The sequence below is a fragment of the Erpetoichthys calabaricus genome, chromosome 4 (assembly GCF_900747795.2).
Source record: "Erpetoichthys calabaricus chromosome 4, fErpCal1.3, whole genome shotgun sequence".
Lineage (NCBI taxonomy): Eukaryota > Metazoa > Chordata > Cladistia > Polypteriformes > Polypteridae > Erpetoichthys > Erpetoichthys calabaricus.
In genome coordinates this window covers 18,500,229-18,520,202 of record NC_041397.2, presented here as the reverse complement: position 1 = coordinate 18,520,202, position 19,974 = coordinate 18,500,229, and the positions used below count along the sequence as shown (strand labels likewise).

General features: G+C 38.5%; 1 protein-coding gene across 5 annotated transcripts in view; it reads right to left on the bottom strand.

The window, feature by feature from the left end:
- The window catches only part of robo2 (roundabout, axon guidance receptor, homolog 2 (Drosophila)), an 837,757-nt gene that overhangs the window by 141,836 nt on the left and 675,947 nt on the right, over window positions 1–19,974 (bottom strand). For all 5 annotated transcript variants that reach the window (XM_051926308.1, XM_051926309.1, XM_051926310.1 and 2 more), the window contains exons 15-16: window positions 13,115–13,239; window positions 8,323–8,494 (exon numbers count right to left, since the gene is read on the bottom strand). In XM_051926308.1, the coding sequence (XP_051782268.1) occupies window positions 8,323–8,494; window positions 13,115–13,239 (297 nt within the window). The remainder of the gene's footprint in view (window positions 1–8,322; window positions 8,495–13,114; window positions 13,240–19,974) is intronic.

Sequence of the window (19,974 nt, the reverse complement as noted above, 5' to 3'; positions counted from 1 at the left end):
ATCAATAAATAAAGAGCATAAGCAAATAAATAAGAGTTAATAAAAGTAATGTATAGTACAATTACAAATAAACCAGCAGGAGGGTCCAGTACACAGTGTAGGGCAGTGAGAATCAGGGTACTGGGAGTTCAGTGAGTTTATGGCCTGGGGGAAGAAGCGGTCTTGAAACAGGTGGAGCGATTGGAGGGGCTTTGGTAGCCCTTCCCAGGAGGCAGAAGAGAGAACAGGGAATGAGCTGGGTAGCCCTCTTAATATGATGATGGATTCAGCTCTCCTCAGACAAATTGGGTGAGCAGATACAGTATTATGAAGATGTGGAAGGGCAGCCCCAATTATTTTAGACGCTGTATGGGCAGTCCTTTAAGCTAGCTCCCTTAAATTATTACATTATAAGTTGAATAATTTTTTTTCTATTATTATATATACTTAGAAGGTATTCCATGTAGATCTCAGTATGTGCATTGTGACATTGTGGTCAGCAACACAGGAGCACCGCAGGGGACTGTACTTTCTCTGGTCCTGTTCAGCCTATATACATCAGACTTCCAATACAACTCGGAGTCCTGCCACGTGCAAAAGTTCGCTGACAACACTGCTATCGTGGGCTGCATCAGGAGTGGGCAGGAGGAGGAGTATAGGGACCTAATCAAGGACTTTGTTAAATGGTGCGACTCAAACCACCTACACCTGAACACCAGCAAAACCAAGGAGCTGGTGGTGGATTTTAGGAGGCCCAGGCCCCTCCTGGACGCCGTGATCATCAGAGGTGACTGTGTGCAGAGGGTGCAGACCTATAAATACCTGGGAGTGCAGCTAGATGATAAATTAGACTGGACTGCCAATACTGATGCTCTGTGTAAGAAAGGACAGAGCTGGTTATACTTCCTTAGAAGGCTGGTGTCCTTCAACATCTGCAATAAGATGCTGCAGATGTTCTATCAAACGTTAACATTATACAAAGTTACTGTCTGTTATACCTGCATTTTTATCACTCTTTAATTTAATATTGTTTTTTTATCAGTATGCTGCTGCTGGAGTATGCGAATTTCCCCTTGGGATTAATAAAGTATCTATCTATCTATCTATCTATCTATCTATCTATCTATCTATCTATCTATCTATCTATCTATCTATCTATCTATCTATCTATCTATCTATCTATCTATCTATCTATCTATCTATCTATCTACATAAATTTAACTGGGATAATGTACAAGTAAGATTTAAGGCCCGTACTAAAAGTGCCAGAGAGCTGGCTGAATCTTGGCTATCAAATGAAAACACCATTAACAGACATTTGGACATGAACCCAGCATATACAAACTTAAGAAGAAGAACATCCTCCTAATAAATAAAGCTTTACGACTAACACCCTCCTAACCCCACCTCATTACCCCATCCCCGCACACATTCACCTCACAGCTACCTAATTTTGCTATATATTGCCTTTGATTCTTGTATGTCTAATCATTATCCTCTGATGATGGCTCCTGGCAGGAGCTGAAAGCTCAGGAATAAAATCTATGTTATGATATGTGATTCATTCTCTCCTTTTGTGGATCTCCAACTACAAATATGCAAACCATATCACAAACCTTTGCTGTCTATCTATCTATCTATCTATCTATCTATCTATCTATCTATCTATCTATCTATCTATCTATCTATCTATCTATCTATCTATCTATCTATCTATCTGTCTATCTATCTATCTATCTATCTATCTATCTATCTATCTATCTATCTATCTATCTATCTATCTATCTATCTATCTATCATGTAAAAATGGGTCATGCCTACCAGTTTCACACATTATCTACTTAAACAGCGCGGTCTTTCAAATACTCTGTATTATTACGTATACTTGTTTCATTCTTAAAAGTGGTGGATGGTTTCTGACTATAAGGTGTAATGTCCCCTTACAATTTTTTTTATAATTTAGTTACTCATGAAATACCAGATTATGCACTATACAATAATAAACACGGTGTGCAGTATTTTTGGCCACATAAAAATGAAATTTCTATCATCGATGGAAGATACCAAGCAGGTATTGAAGCTGCTAATTTAGTAGAATTAAATATTCCAAAGAAAACCTCAATATGATATAAATAAACATTGCAATATCACTTAAAAATGAGTTTCATGGAAAAAGATTATGCATGAGATGTTTCTTTTTCGAAGCGAATGATAAAGTTGCCATAATAATGTTGTCTTTTTTTAAGTAAAAAGCACAAAGCAGGGGACACATCTGCAATGCTTCACCATCACAAAGAGCAAAAAAAAAAAAAATTAAATGTCTTCCTCCCATTGGAGACTAATAAAGAACAAAGCTAATTTGCTGGATAAGAATTAATTAGATACATCAGGTCTGATTGTATCCATTACTATGCAGCTGTTCACTTGATTATTACATGGGCAGCACTTTGTGACCAAAAGCAGGCCATGCGATTAGTGTTGTAATTGCTTTATTAACAACAATTATTAGGAATGATTTCTCCGTTCATTAATGTTTTACTAAAGATGAGGATTTTGAATGCAAGGCTGTAGTAGAAAATTCATCATTCATCTCTTGTTTTGTGCAGTTTTGCTTTGTCGTTTTGTTAAAGACAACTATGCCCAAAAATAGGATTTTTTTTAAAATGTTACCCCATGTGCTTTGTAGTGCTGGCCAAAAAAAATGTATGTTTTTTATGCAGAATGGGGAGAAAAATGATTATGATATAGTAGAAGCCAATAGTGACCAATGCTGTCCAATGGCAAATGATGAAAAAGAACAACTGCGGAAAAAAGAAAAATAAATCGCACGTTACTGGTGTTGCATAATAATAATGTTAGTTATCCAACTGTATGCACAAAATGTGTAGAATACATGCTTTTTTTTGCTAAAATATTCTTAAATAACATAAAGGACGGAGTGCATGGGCGGGCAGGCATCTTGGCCTGCATGGGTCAAAGTTCCTTACCCAAACAGAAGGTCAGCCCTTCTGAGGCACAATAAGTGCCCTGCAGTATGCCGACTTAAACAGGGAGTTGGCAGAAGATGCCAGTTTGAACTGGGTATGCTGGCAGGGTTGCCATAGGAACAACACACAGCCAAGAGACCAGTGTGATACATTTTTATAGATTTTTTAACACCTAGTGAAAAGATTAAGATGCCAGACATACAGCTACAGCTTACCACTGGAGTACAAGTACAAAACTGTTAGAAATTTTGCAAATGGGGACAAAATGATTCATCCTATCCAGCTTGTTTGTTTAGCTAAAAGCCAAGATGTCCTAATATCTCATCCAGATACTTTATAAAAGTGGTCAAGATTTCCAGTTCAGCTTCATGACTCAATAGTTTCTTTCAGATTTCCTTGAGTCTTTTTTTTTCTTAGTCTTTAATTCTCCTTGCCCTAATTTCCACTGATGTCCTCAAGTACATTTAATTGAAAGAATTCCATTTTATTAATAATATTAAACCAAATAGTGAATAATGAATGCACACGGGTGTAAATGGAAACAAGCCAGATAGAGAACTGCTGGTTCCTTTGTCATTTGCATCTTATTGCTAATAAGGAGCCATTAAAAACACTGAAAATAAGCTCTTTAAGATTGAAATAAGCAATTAAGGGTTCAAAATCTTAACAAGCGAGACCATTAAAATAAAGTAGAAAAATGTCACTTGAGCAATAAATGACTTTCTCATGAAGCAATTGGGTTGAAACAAAAACCTGAAGCCACTGTGGCCCTCCAGGACTGACTTTGCTCACTCCTGATTTTAAGGGTCTGAGTCTTAAATAGCAATTCAAGTAAATGAAGTTCATTAGAAGCAAAAACTGGACACCAATTAAGAAAATGGTTAGAATGAAACCCTGTAGCCACTGTGACCCTCTAGTTGGGGACTCCTGCTGTAGCCAGCTTTGGTGCTAGGTTATTTTACTTATTATTGTGCCAACTGAATGCTTGGTAGCTTACCCATGAACCCCCCCAACCAACCCCAGCCAATAGCCCCCCATTATGATCTGCAACCTAGGCAAATGCCTAACTTGTTTTAATGGTGGCCCTGGCTGTAGAAACACAGTTAATTCCACCAACCTCTCTGTGTCACCCACTTTGATCGTATTTAAAAAGGATTGTGTTTGTTTATGACCAAGAGTGCATCATTGCTGCTGCAAAAGACATTATTATTCCACAATAAATGGAGCTTTATTTTACAGTGTGTCTAGAAATTCACTTAATAAACCCAGGGAGAAACAAGAGGAGACCATCTAGTCCAGTGGTGGGCAATGTCGTTCCTGGAGGGCCGCAGTGGCAGCAGGTTTTTGTTCCAACCCAGTTGCTTAATAAGAAGCACTAATTGCTCAAGTAACACTTCTGCTTCATTTTCGTTGTCTCACTCATTAAGATTTTGAACCCTTATTGCTTATTTTAGTCTTAAACAGCTGTATTCTCAGTTTTTAATTGTTCCTTATTAGCAATAAGTATGCAAATGACAAAACAGGCCAGCATTTCTCCATTTAGCTTGTTACCATTTACACTTATTGTGTATTTATCAGGCACTGTTGGGTTTAATTAAATACTTAGAAAGAAAGTGAAGAGAAAAAAGTGAAGGACTGAGAATTATTCGTCCATTTTAGCCTTTAAATCATTTGGATGATATCCTTAGAAAGGAAAAAAAAATGTAGGATATGAGAATGACCTGACATAGCAGAGCTAAAGCACTAAAAAGTTATGAAATTAAATTATTGACAAGGATTGTGTTTTAATTAATCAACTGGGTTGGAACAAAAACCTGCGGCCACTACGGCCCTCCAGGACTGACTTTGCCCACCCCTGATCTAGTCCATCAAGCCCGTTTGTTTACCCAATAGCTAAGCTGCCCCAATGCCTCATCCAGACTCTTCTTAAAGGTTGTCAAGGTTTCTTCTTCAACTCCATGACTTGGCAGTTTCTTCCAGATTCTCACAGCTCTTTGCGTAAAGAAGAGCTTCCTGGCATCGGTTTTAAATGTCCTTCCCCTTAATTTTCACTGAGTATACGATTCACCCTTAAGGTAAAAGAATGTTGCTGAATCTATTTTGCTGATGTCTTTGAAAATTTTGTAGACTTGAATTAGGCCCCCACACAGTCTCCTCTGCTCTGTCACAGTAGGTCATGTCCTTAAGTCCCATGATGGCCTTGTTTGCTCTCCTCTGCACAGCTTCAAGTGCTGCTATGTCTTTCTCATATCGTTGTGACCAGAACTGCACACAAATACCCCACATGTGGTCTTACTAGTGCATTAAATAGTTTGATCAGTTCTACTTGACATTGAGCACATTGTTTGCATGAATGATTTCTAATTTGACTATGTTTGCATGTAAAACCCCACTTAACAGAAAGTTCATTCATTTTTTATATCAGTGTGGTGGATGACCAGAGCCCTTATAACTGTCCAGGATGCCCATAGTATGGATGGACTGGGGGGAGAGTGTATTTTTAAGACCGTTTCTCAACCGGACCAACAGAGGGCAGCCCCCTTGGCTTGTAGTGGGGCCATGGGTTGTGAGCATGGAAGCTCAACCCTGCTGGGTCCCATGGCGCCTGGACTTTTACAGGGCCCTATTTGGAAGCATTTCTGCCACACCTAGAAGTGCAGCTGGGAGAAGCTCATTGGGCACCAGGAGTCCTTCCAGGTGCCCTATAAAAGGAACCAGTTACCACCATTCACTGGCCAGAGTCGGGAGGAAGAGGACAATGCCTGAGGAGGAGGGAGTGGCGGCACAAGGGACTGTGTTGTGTGGGTGATTTGTGCACTGAGCTGGAAACTGTAAATAAACCGTGTGCTGGGTGCTAAACCTGTCTCCTGCCTGTCTGTGTCGGGGTTAGGATGGCTGTACATGCCCTGCTTAGTTCATTTTGGGGTCTTGATGTGCTAGAGCTTATCCCAGCAGCATCAGGCACAAAGTAGAAACCAACCCTAGACAGACCAGGCCCATGCTTTTAGTGTAATTTATTCATGTGATATTTTGGTTCATTCTAGCAGTGAATAACGCAAATTATAAGAGCTGTGATAAAAAATCCAATTTCAATATAGTAATCAAAGGAAACAGATTGCCAACTTTCTTCTCAGATGAGCTCAGTTCTTTACAGTCCCTCGTTACCTTTTGCCTTCTTCCACATTTTCTGCTTTTTTGCTAAGAAAGTTGTTGTTCACTTTCTTTTAGCTCCAAATCTTGATGCTTCTGGTAGGAGCCATAATTGGTGGACAGAAATATCTCCTGCACTTGTATAGTGACTAGACAACCGTATCTCCCAGTAGTAAACTAGACACCCCTTCCCACCCAGCCATCATTTACCAAGCCTCCTGAAATAAAGATCCTGGATTGCCAGCGTTTCTCTAAGCATAGCTGGATTCTGGTGCATCTTTTCTGGACAGAAGAGCTAATACCTAGTATGGAGGAAGCACAGGGGTTTAATTTGTCAAGATGCACAGACTTCCATACTCTCACACTCTCTGGAACACAGCAATATACAGTCATATGAAAAAGTTTGGGAACCCCTCTTAATTCTTTGTATTTTTGTTTATCATTGGCTGAGCTTTCAAAGTAGCAACTTCCTTTTAATATATGACATGCCTTATGGAAACAGTAGTATTTCAGTAGTGACATTAAGTTTATTGGCTTAACAGAATATATGTAATATGTATCATAACTAAATTAGACAGGTGCATAAACTTGGGCACCCCAACAGAGATATGACATCAATACTTAGTTGAGCCTCCTTTTGCAAATCTAACAGCCTCTAGACGCTGTCCTCCTATAGCTTGTGATGAGTGTCTGGATTCTGGATGGAGGTATTGTTGACCATTCTTCCGTACAAAATCTCTCCAGTTCAGTTAAATTTGATGGCTGCCGAGCATGGACATCCTGCTTCAAATCATCCCATAGATTTTCGATGATATTCAAGTCAGTGGACTGTGACGGCCATTCCAGAACATTGTACTTCTCCCTCTGCATGAATGCCTTTGTAGATTTTGAACTGTGTTTTGGGTCATTGTCTTGTTGGAATATCCAACACCTGCGTAACTTCAACTTTGTGACTGATGCTTGAACATTATCCTGAAGAATTTGTTGATATTGGGTTGAATTCATCTGACCCTCGACATTAACAAGGGCCCCAGTCCCTGAACTAGCCACACAGCCCCACAGCATGATGGAACCTCCACCAAATTTGACAGTAAGTAGCAGGTGTTTTTCTTGGAATGCGGTGTCCTTCATTTGCCATGCAAAGCGCTTTTTGTTCTGACCAAATAACTCAATTTGTGTCTCATCAGTCCAAAGCACTTTGTTCCAAAATGAATCTGGCTTGTCTAAATGAGCATTGGCATACAACAAGTGACTCTGTTTGTGGTGTGAGTGCAGAAAGGACTTCTTTCTCATCACCCTGCCATACAGATGTTCTTTGTGCAAATTGTGCTGAATTGTAGAACGATGTACCGATACACCATCTGCAGCAAGATGTTCTTGCAGGTCTTTGGAGGTGATCTGTGGGTTGTCTGTAACCATTCTCACAATCCTGTGCATATTCCGCTCCTGTATTTTTCTTGGCCTGTCAGACCTGCTGGGTTTAACAGCAACTGTGCCTGTGGCCTTCCATTTCCTGATTCCATTCCTTACAGTTGAAACTGACAGTTTAAACCTCTGAGATGGCTTTTTGTAGCCTTCCCCCTAAATCATGAGACTGAACAATCTTTGTTTTCAGATCTTTTGAGAGTTGCTTTGAGGATCCTATGCTGTCACTCATCAGAGGAGAGTCAAAGGGAAGCACAACTTGCAATCGACCACCTTAAATACCTTTATATCTCATGATTGGACACACCTGTCTGTGAAGTTCAAGGCTTAGTGGCGTAATCCAACCAATTTGGTGTTACAAGTAATCAGTATTGAGCAGTGACAGGCATTCAACTCAGCAAAATTACAAGGGGACCCACATTTTTGCACAGCCAGTTTTTCACGTTTGATTTAATTTCATACAACTAAATACTGCATCATTAAAAATCTTTGTTCGGTAAACACCCCAGTGCTCAGATGTTCCTAGGAAATGAAAGACATACCACTGTTATCTTTTTTGTTGAAAGTACAGTAAATTATTATGGTGACTGAGAGGGGTTCCCAAACTTTTTCATATGACTGTATTTGGCCCTTCTCAGATGAACACCCTCTTACATTCAGTGACTCTAAGGCCCAACTGTATACTTGACATCTGGATGCACAAAATGTTTCTTCAGTGAGCAAATACACACATGCAGACTTTAAACAAAATGTAATGAGACCCGGACTTAATTCAGCTTACCGATAATTATGGGCTGAGGTTCACTTTTGACTCCCACTCCAGCGCTAGTACTTGCTGCCACCTCCACTCGGTATTGGATTCCTGGGTATAGCCCACCTATGACCACAGACCGAATCGCTGCGTCTACAGTCTTGTTGATGTGAAATCGACTTTCATTGCCAAAACACCAAATCTAAATTCAGTCCAAAAAAGGAATAAAACAATGTGCATTAACTTTTCTTCTTTTCAGTAAAATGTATTCCCTGTAATTGCATTTTAGTGGAAAAATACTGTTAATGCGTTCACAAAAATCATACACGGCCAGATAAGAGGGCTAACAGACCAATGTTAAGGATAACTGAGTTTGTGTCCTGTTAAGGTACATTAGTAACGTGACCACAGCATCATTCTATGTAAAACAGACATTAATATTTGTTACATGTGTCAATGAAAATCTTTACATAATTTAAGTATGGGTGTTATATCCACCTTACATTTTTTTTTAAACTTTCATATCTATCTATCTATCTATCTATCTATCTATCTATCTATCTATCTATCTATCTATCTATCTATCTATCTATCTATCTATCTATCTATCTATCTATCTATCTATCTATCTATCTATCTATCTATCTATCTATACACCTACTTTATGTTATGTAACAGCTTGAATTTTTTGTATACCATATATACTTGAGTATAAGTCGGGTCTTGAAACCCGAAAAATCATTTGTAAAATGTGACCCTGACTTATACGTCCGTTCAAAAATACAACACTTATTTATTTATTTTTTTACATCTTCTTGCTTCCTCCAATCTCACATCAGTTTCTCAGACACATTGAATTTTGTTGCAGCAGTGCAGTTACCAATTTCTTTTGCCACTTCAGCAACTTTTAATTTAAAACCAACTTCATATTTTCTACTAATTGGACGCTCAATCGTAGATACGGGATGCACAAATCATTGCAAACGTTGTTTCAGAATAGTTTGGGTATTACCATGTAGTCACGTAGGCACAATACATAGAAAAATAAGGCAGTGTGCTCTGTGGTTACTCTCTCAGGTGGACGTTAGCATATCATAATCTCTTGGACCAATAGTGTGAGTTTTCTGCATTCAGCTTATAGGACCGACATTATAAAATATCAGAAATTATACGGTAAAATCAAATCCCGACTTATCCTTGGGAGAACTTAAACGCGAGTATATACAATGTTTATGTTTTCCTAGCTGTGTTATCCTGCTTCACCTGGGAAATTCCCTAAAATATCTTGCCTCAGTTACAGTGCCAACGCTTAGTCAGATGTAGCAGATTAACTATCACTATTTTATCACCAAGCCACCCCACCCACCACTGCCATTATGTGAAGTTATTGTATTTTAAAGTACTCGACAATCCAATCCGGCTTGAATTTTAATGTATTTGTGAAGAGTATGACAGAATAGGGAGTACTGAGTGTACCGAAATAGACCTCTTGCTAACCACATCTTCTTTGAATTTCACCTAACTTTTCTTTCTTCACTTCACATCTCATTTTCCATGAAGCGCTCCACCTCTTCTCTTTTCTTCCCTTTTTTATTTGCTGCCAGTCCCTTTTCTCTGTGCGATTACACCATTAGCTTGTACAGTGGTGCTGTTCTGTTCGCAGCCTTTATTTTCATGAACTGCATGTCCCATTTCCTTTCATGATTACTGCCTTGCCATCTAACTGACTAGAAACATCCCACTCACTAAAGCTTTATTACCAAGAAATATTAAGGAATGTCAATAAATTAAAAAAAAAATTTGGCTAATTTTCTTTTTTTATAAACTCTCACCAAATTTCAATAAATGCATTTTTTTAGATTTTGGGGTATTTAGTTTTTCTACCTTAGGCAGAGTTCTTTTTGTTCTTCTTTCGGCTGTTCCCGTTAGGGGTCACCACAGTGGATCATCTTCTTCCATAGCTTTCTGTCCTCTCCATCTTATTCTGTTACACCATCACCTGCATGTCCTCTCTCACCACATCTATAAACCATCTCTTAGGCCTTCCTCTTTTCCTCTTACCTGACAGCTCTATCCTTAGCATCCTTCTCCCAATATAATAATAATAATAATAATTCATTACATTTATATACCCAGCATCTCTCCTCTGCACATGTCCAAACCAACACAATCTCGCCTCTATCACTTTGTCTCCCAACCGTCCAACTTGAGTTGACCCCTCTATGTACTCATTTCTAATCTTATCCATCCTCGTCACACCCACTGCAAATCTTATGAGTTTTTCTACCTTAGGGGGATTTACCCCTAAATATTGATATATCGAAAAGTCCATTCTTATCAGATACCTACAGACTTAAATGTAGCATCCTGCCAAATTTCTGCTTTTTAACTAAACAGAAAACTGTTTTTGTTCAATTTTGTTCATATGTTTGTATGTATTTTTGTATTGTTTGGCAGGTACTGTGTCACATATCTATGATCTGCTTTTCGCAACTGACAGGATGTGGTGAATGTTTTCAAACTGGCCAGACTAACCACAAGCGTTACTTGGTAGGTGACTGTCCAAATAATCAGATTGCGATTCAGACCTATAAATGTAATACTCTGATATTCACCCTGTCAAGTAGGTGAACCAGCCAATGTGGTGCAACGTTACAGGCTTTGCCTCAGGTGCTGATGTCCGAGGTTCGATCCTTGTAAGGGGAAGCAAAGGTGCATACACCTGGTGAGCCCCAAGTAGTGCGAAACATGTATCATGTACTCTCTGTATTTTTTGGCAAGTACTGTGTCTCACACACACACATATGTACATTGTGTTACACGGGAGGCAGCTTCTGAAATATAGTGATGGTAATTCCCCACAAAGCCAGGAGTTGGTGCTGTGGACTAATGCCTTCTCTCTTCCTCCCTCTGCAGAACAGAAGACTGATAGCCACTCCACCAGTGACGTCACTTCCATTGTCCGCCCTCCTGAACCCGCCCTTTCCTGCCTAGTCATCACATGACCCAAAACTGGCCATCTTGCTTCATTTCTACTCTCAGCTCCCATCTGAAAATATGTAATCCACAACTTAGTGCATTCTTTATTGTTTTTCAACAAGGTGGTGCCTCTTTAAAATGGTTGTGTCTCCTCTTTCACAATAGATAGATAGATAGATAGATAGATAGATAGATAGATAGATAGATAGATAGATAGATAGATAGATAGATAGATAGATAGATAGATAGATAGATAGATAGATAGGAAAGGCACTGTATAATAGATAGATAGATAGATAGATAGATAGATAGATAGATAGATAGATAGATAGATAGATAGATAGATAGATAGATAGATAGGAAAGGCACTGTATAATAGATAGATAGATAGATAGATAGATAGATAGATAGATAGATAGATAGATAGATAGATAGATAGATAGATAGATAGGAAAGGCACTATATAATAGATAGATAGATAGACAGATAGATAGATAGATAGATAGATAGATAGATAGATAGATAGATAGATAGATAGGAAAGGCACTATTATGTCATTTCTATAATGTTGGTTTACTTAATATTTATGGACAATAACTTTTAAATGAGATTTTATCCTGTGCACTTTGTGGGTGGAGTCCCAGTGGGCGGAGTCACCCTGATGTCACTGCTGCTGGCTCCTCCCTCTGCCGTTAGCTGGAGACTTGAGTGAGTGTTGCATGTTGAAGTTCTGTAAGTATTGATTAATTTTGATATTTTCTGGTTCTGGATTTTCACTTCTGTTATTGAAATTATTGCTTGTGGATTTTGTACTGGGACTTGTTCATGACCTTGATGTTTCTTCACCAAGACTTGAAGAGATTCCTTGAAATTCATAATTTTCTATTGTGCACTACAGGGAGTGAATTGCCCAAAACCCTACTGATTTGTCTTTGGGGAATGGTGTTCTCAAAGTGCTGGATTATAGGTAGGCTTTGCTTGACCCTTCCTTGCTCTTGAAGAATTTGGCCTTTTTTAGAGGCTCCTGATATGCTACAATATGATTGCCTCACCTGTTTCACATCACCTTGTCATTTTCACTTGTCACATCATTATTAGTTTTAGGCTACCCCTGTCCTAACTTTTTTAAAAATGTGTTGCAGGCATCGATTTCACAATAAATGTATATGTTCAGAAATAATGCAGTTGATTAGGCAAAACACGATAGATGTTGTCTTTATCCTGTTCTTGCTTGACTACAAGCCAAAGTAAATTGTCAGTACACACCTTTTTATTTTTATCTGCATTTTCCATGCTGTCACTTTTTTTTAGAACTGGGGTTGTAAATTCCTAACCAATGTGTATTCCCATCTCAAACGACATACAGAATTTACAAGAGGACTTACAAAATACACCAGAGATGGATTGTGAGTGCACTTTAAATGCTGCTGCTTTATATGAGACCTCAACACAAACTGCTGTGAGCCAAGCAGCTCTAGTGACCCCATCCACACCAATTTGTCAATGTACTGTACGTGTCTTCCCAGAACTGGGAGTTAATTAGTAGAAATAACACATGCATGCATTTTCTTCTCCTATTTCCTTAGAACAGGTTTATATTTACTGAAAGTTTAATAAATAAATACTTTTAAATCTGGGGGAATCTGAATTTCTTTACAGAAATGACTACACTCCTCCATTCAGGTGATATTTGTGCCTTGCCATTTATGCTGTTCTCATTCCTTCAAGTGACTTTTTTTGTGTATCATCATTCATTTAACATATAAACACAATTGAGGAGCCCCCGACGCACTCGCCCGTGACGAGCTGCCATGCTCCAGCCCTCGATGCCTACACACTGTACCTTGTACTCCTGGATGATTCCATTCTGGTGCTCAGGAGGTGGGGGGTCCCAGGAGACGCTGATGCTTGTGCTGTTATGATTTCCAACCATCAGGACAGTGACAGACTGTGGTGGAGCACTTGGGGCTACAGTAGACAGATAGACCAAACAAAATGAAGACATTAATCCAGTTGCTGGAGCATTAATTTTGCTTAAATAGTGAAAATGTAAAGCTACAAAGAAGCAAAGTAACCCTCCCTACAGGCTTGCATATGCATGAGCTAGTTCAGCCTTGACAACTTTGAAAAATGCCTTTCCGAAGAGGGGCTCAGCAGCAAATTAAATGAAGCAGGTAAAGGATATGCAGAACTAATAAACATCTGCATTTTTATTTGTAAATTCTGTCTTGCGCAGAGTAAAAAAAAAGCAGTGTAAACATATGCTGTGTTTGTCATCTCTGTGGTGCTGTCACACCAACAGCTGAAGTTGTCCTTGTGGCCACTGATCTGTCTTTTTATTTTTGGAAAAGTCTTCTCAGTATGCAACTGTGTTAACTGGAATTACATAATCCTCACTTTTTTCCCTAAAACAAGAGAATTTGATCACACAGCTAATTCTTCTAATGTTGAGTCCAGCTGCTGGATAAAAGTGAGTAAATTGAGTAAAATGTTTTCCTAATAAATGATTCCTATCATCTCTTAATCAATTTTTACGAACTTTACCATCTGTAGACAAACTAATATTGTTTCCCAAACCTGCTTATTGTGTTCATAAGAATGAACGCTTCACAATTACTTTTGATTTTTATATCGGTACAAGAAAACCCCACATAAGACGGATGGTGATTTGGGACAACTTAGCTATTAGCTAAACAAACAGGCTTGATGGACTGAATGGTTGTCTCTCATTTGTTAAATTTCATATATTCTTATGATATAACCATTTGGTACGGCTTAATGTCTATTTGTCATGAACAGGGCTGAAATGTGAGGTCTTATAGCCTTTTCCTGTTATGGAAGCCATTTTGTGGACTGTTGTCAGGGTCACATCCCATGTTTCTAGGGGCGTGGTCTCTGGGGTTGTGAACTTGAATTAATCAGCAGATGGTATAAAAGGTTAGCCTTTTGAATTTGAATTCTCTTTGTGATTATGTTTCATCTTGCCTGGTTTGATATGGTTGAGAGGCATGGATGCTATCCAGTAACCTGAGACGAAGACTGGACTTCTTCAGTACTGTGTCTCTTCAGAGAGTCCTTGGGTACCGCTGGTTTGACTTTGTGTTGCTTATGGAGACCCGAATGAGGCACATTACCTGCATTGTGATGGAGCGTCAGTTACAACACTATGGCCATGTGGTGTAATTCCCCGATGGTGATCTGGCTCACAGGATCCACATTGTTGTGGATTGTCTGTTATACCTGCATTGTTATCACTCTTTAATTTAATATTGTTTTTATCAGTATGCTGCTGCTGGAGTATGTGAATTTCCCCTTGGGATTAATAAAATTATCTATCTATCTATCTATCTATCTATCTATCTATCTATCTATCTATCTATCTATCTATCTATCTATCTATCTATCTATCTATCTATCTATCTATCTATCTATCTATCTATCTACTTTAATGCTCTGAAATCACATTTTGTTTCCAAAAATTCAGTTATATGGGATTTGCCCATGGGTGCCCCAGGCTTTCTTATTGTGTCTTCTTGTTCTTACTACATTTAACTTGAACTACAGATGTTAATATTTTAAATACTTCACATAACTATTCTTGTTTATTATGTACTTCTACCTCATGAAGTATATCATTCCATTTTTTATAAACACCCTGAATCAGGGCAGCTTATGTTAACTTAGATGTTTTCCTATATAAAAGTTATGATGGATGGCGCATACTGGGTGCAACTAAACCTAAACAAGATAACAACTCATTGCTGGCCAGTCATGCACACAACCATGTAGTCCCAGGTTACAGTTTCCAGTAAATTTAATCTGCACTTCTTTAGGTTGCTGGAGAAACTTGAAATATTTGTCTGGATACAGGAAGAACATACAGGCTCCACACGGACAGAGACCAGGCCAAAATTTGAACCCTGGACACGTAAGTGGTGATGCAGTAACACCAAGTGTACCAACCATCTTTTAATTTTTTTAACATATATTTCAATTATTAATGTAGATTCCATTTTCTATGCTGTTCAAAATATTCAATACAATTTAGATATGATTTTAATTAATTTCTGTCTTTAAGATCAGCTTCATGAAGCTTAGTTTTGTACCTAGAGCATTTTAATTATTAATCGGCTGACACCTTTATCCAAGGTGACTTACAACATTTTTGATACAATCAATTCCATTTCTTTTGTTTTTCCAATTGGAACACAGGCAGGTCAGATGATGTGCTTAGGGTCACTCTGTGGTGTCAGTAGTGGGATTTGAACCCACAACCTCAGGGTTTGATGCCCATAGCTTTAACCACTACACCAAACCTCTTTTAATTTCATGCTTTGCTAAACATTTTTTTAACATTACGCAGGAAAAGAAAAAAACACAAAATGCTAAACAAAAACCAGCTTTTTCTACAGTAGGCGTTAAGACCCTCACACTTTTCCCTGAATCCTGACAGGTCAATTATTCCGGCTTTCAGCCTTTTCCTACAGATGTGCTGGTCCACGGATTGCTGCTCATCTTTTCAGGATGCAACCGAACAAAACACCATTTATTTCTTTCACTAGGCCATGGAAGTGGAAGATAAATGACCAGCAAACTGTGACAAATAGCCTCAACAACGACAACAACAAATTCTGTATCTAACAAGATGGGTTTTTGGAGCTTCTTAAAGTGGAAGTTGGAAAATTGAATCTCCCCAGTGACATGATGTTAAAATAATGGCCTAACCATCATAGTCAATGTCATACAAAGTTAATGTTGGGAATGTTTAACTAGAAAATTATGCATACAAGACCCCAGTGCCATTTGTTACCATGTAGAGTGAGCAAGAAGCTGCTAATAAGTACTTAACTAGATGATATATAACTAGCCTAATAGAACCATGCATTAAATCCGATGTCAAAAAGAGAGCCTCTTAGGTTTAGTGGCAGCTCTGAACTGGCCGTGTGTGCGGGAGTGGGCCTCTGTCAATGGTGACTTCCTGCCTCGAGCTCAGTGCTACCAGGGTAGACAGAGGTCTCCTTGCAAGGATGAATTGGATTACATGGATTTTAAATAATAAACTATATGTAATTATTGAGGGCGGCACGGTGGCGCTGTGGGTAGCGCTGCTGCCTCGCAGTTGGGAGACCTGGGGACCTGGGTTTGCCTCCCGGGTCCTCCCTGCGTGGAGTTTGCATGTTCTCCCCGTGTCTGCGTGGGTTTCCTCCGGGTACTCCGGTTTCCTCCCACAGTCCAAAGACATGCAGGTTAGGTGCATTGGCGATCCTAAATTGTCCCTAGTGTGTGCTTGGTGTGTGTGTGTGCGTGTGCCCTGTGGTAGACTGGCGCCCTGGCCGGGGTTTGTTTCCGGCCTTGCGCCCTGTGTTGGCTGGGATTGGCTCCAGCAGACCCCCGTGACCCTGTATTCGGATTCAGCAGGTTGGAAAATGGATGGATGGATGTAATTATTGAAGCAAGACTATGGATACTATAGCTGCAACAGAAGAGCTACCCACAAATAAAATTATCCATTCATCTTCTTAACCCATATATCCAGGGCAGGGTTGCGGGGCAGCTGGATTCTATCCCAGCAATCATTAGGTGTAAGGCAGGATCAAAACACAGACAGGGTGTCGGTTCTTCACAAGATAGACGGCTAATTTAGCATCTCCAATCCACCTAACCTGCATGTCTTTGGTCTGGGAGGGGATGAAGCCAAAGCACCTGGGATAAAAACACTAGTCTTCTTGTTGAAAGTGCTACCACTGTGGGGATCAAATAAAACTAGATAGATAGATAGATAGATAGATAGATAGATAGATAGATAGATAGATAGATAGATAGATAGATAGATAGATAGATAGATAGATAGATAGATAGATATACTACTGTATGCAATACAGATAAATAATAATACTGTTGTATGCAGGAAAGACACTATAAAATAGAGACAGACAGATGGATACCTATGAAGAAACCCAGGCACTCAATAAGAGAGATAGATATGTAGATTATGATCAGAAGTGTACTTTATAAAAATACATTCAATGGACGGATATGACATGAAAGACAATGTATAATAGTGTATAACCATGTAGTCACCGGTTAGAGTTTCCAATAAATTTAACTTGCACTTCTCTGGGATGTTGGAGAAACCTGAAATGTTGATCTGCATACAGAAGGCTCCACACGGACAGATACCAGGCCAAAATTTGAATCCTGGACACTTAGGCAGTGATGCAGTAACACCACCCCTCTTTTTCATTTTTTAATAAAGGTATCACTTATTTATGTAGATTACATTTTCTACACTGTTCAAAATATATTTTATTTTATATATAATTTATAGATGATTTTAATTAATTTCTGTCTATGAGATCAGCTTCATGAAACTTAGTTTTGTACCTAGAGCATATTTATTATTAATTGGTTGATGCCTTTATCCAAGGTGACTTACAACATCTAAAATAAAATGAGTTACATCCCTTTTGTTTGGATGGATGAATGTAATACAGTAGATATGAAAGAAAATGTATAATAGCTTACACCTACAAAACAGTAGTGCATAAGATAAACAGATATCAATGGCTCTATAAAATACTGCACTTAAATATAGATAGATAGATAGATAGATAGATAGATAGATAGATAGATAGATAGATAGATAGATAGATAGATAGATAGATAGATAGATAGATAGATAGATATGTAAGGCACTGTATAAGATAGATAGATAGATAGATAGATAGATAGATAGATAGATAGATAGATAGATAGATAGATATGAATTGTATTCTGTAATACCGACAGACAGACAGACAGACAGACAGATAGATAGATAGATAGATAGATAGATAGATAGATAGATAGATAGATAGATAGATAGATAGATAGATATGAATTGTATTCTGTAATAGCGACAAACAAACAGATAGATAGATAGATAGATAGATAGATAGATAGATAGATAGATAGATAGATAGATAGATAGATAGATAGATAGATAGATAGATAGATAGATAGATAGATAGATAGATAGATGTCTGTCTTTTTCATAGCTGTAGACTGAAGTAGAATAATAAGAATCCCCCATTGGGAAGAGATAATGAAGGTCAAATCCTGCTTTAAAATCTGACTGGATCATGCTGTCTAAATCCTAATTGCATTAATATAATTTAAGAATTTTAATCATCTCCTTAGCAAACTACTTCTTGGTACAAGTGCTGCTCTTTTAATTAATTTTCAATGTTTCAGCTGTAGGCAACAGAAATACTGTATTACGCACAAATGGCTTCAAATTGAAATTGTTGACAATGAAATATTTAACTTTCCGCTTTTCAGATTTTTATTGACTTTTTCTGAGGTATTATTTATAATTTAACGCACCCAATCCCAGGACCGGATCCTACCTGGACATGAGGCAGATATGACGTCCAGGATGGGACACACTCACACACACTCCCACACTTGGCAGTCAGCCAGTTAAGTATCCCCCATCAACTTAAAGTAGACGTCTTTGGGGATATGGGAGGAAAGCCACAATAGCAGTACAACAGCACACACACACACACACACACACGCACACACACACACGCACACACACACACACACAGATGGGGGTGGGGGGGCACTGCAATTCTATACAAACTAAGACTGGGCACAGGAATAAATTCAGGATGCATGAAGCAACAGTGGAAACCAATGTGTTACTGTGCTGTCATGCAGTTGTTATAGTAAAGTAAAATCCTTCCTTGTGTGAATTCATTTGCTGTACCTTCTCTTTGGATCTCTTGATCCTTATAGCTGGTGAATATCCCGGTGCGTGGTCAGAGCTAGGTCTGGATGGGATGCTAGTTCCTCTCAGGAGACATTCATTAACACATACTGGCCAATTTAGTGCAATTAACGAGCTTTTAGGAAATGGGAAGACACCTATGAACCTTGAGAAAATCCACAAGGGCACAGGGAGATACAGTAATGTCAGTCCCATTCAGACAGTGACCAGGCAGTGAACTGATAAAGCAAAATTCATAAGAGCCAGGGGACAGTTTGATAGGAGCTTAATGTGTTTAGATCAATGATACATTTGCCAATATGATGAAATAGCCATCTATTTATATTTGCTAAGATAACAGTTACTATTTCTTAGTCTGATGATTAGAAATCAGACATAGCTGTTTCCCTGCTGCAGAACTTTCTACAATATCTATTGGCTGCACATTTTTCAGATGATGGCTTTGGAATGGTAACAAGGTATGTACAGAGCATTAAGCTGATTCAAAAAGTAGTCTATGAACAGCTAAAAAAGATAGTAAACCTTTATTATTAGTTTCATAGAGGCAGGGCAAAGGAAAAAGGAAGGCTGGCATGACTGAGACATTTATTCTTCATGTCCACATCTAAACCTAAGAAGGCAGAAGTTATCAAAGAAAATGAAAAAACAAAAGTCACATTTTAGAAACACTAGCAATTTTAACATGTCCAATGGCGAATCTGCAGCATTTACTGTCTACCAAATTAATTTATTTGGAGGATGCTCTCTTTATGAAATTGACAGAAAGTAGTACGGTATATATTCAGCAAGCAGCTCCAGATCATCAAATAGATAAACTTCAGGGAATGTAATGAAGTGAAACAGAATTCAATAAAATGTGGTGGGCTGCAAAATAAATCATTCAGGGCTGCTGACAAGGTAGAGCAATATGGGGACATCACTTGATGTGG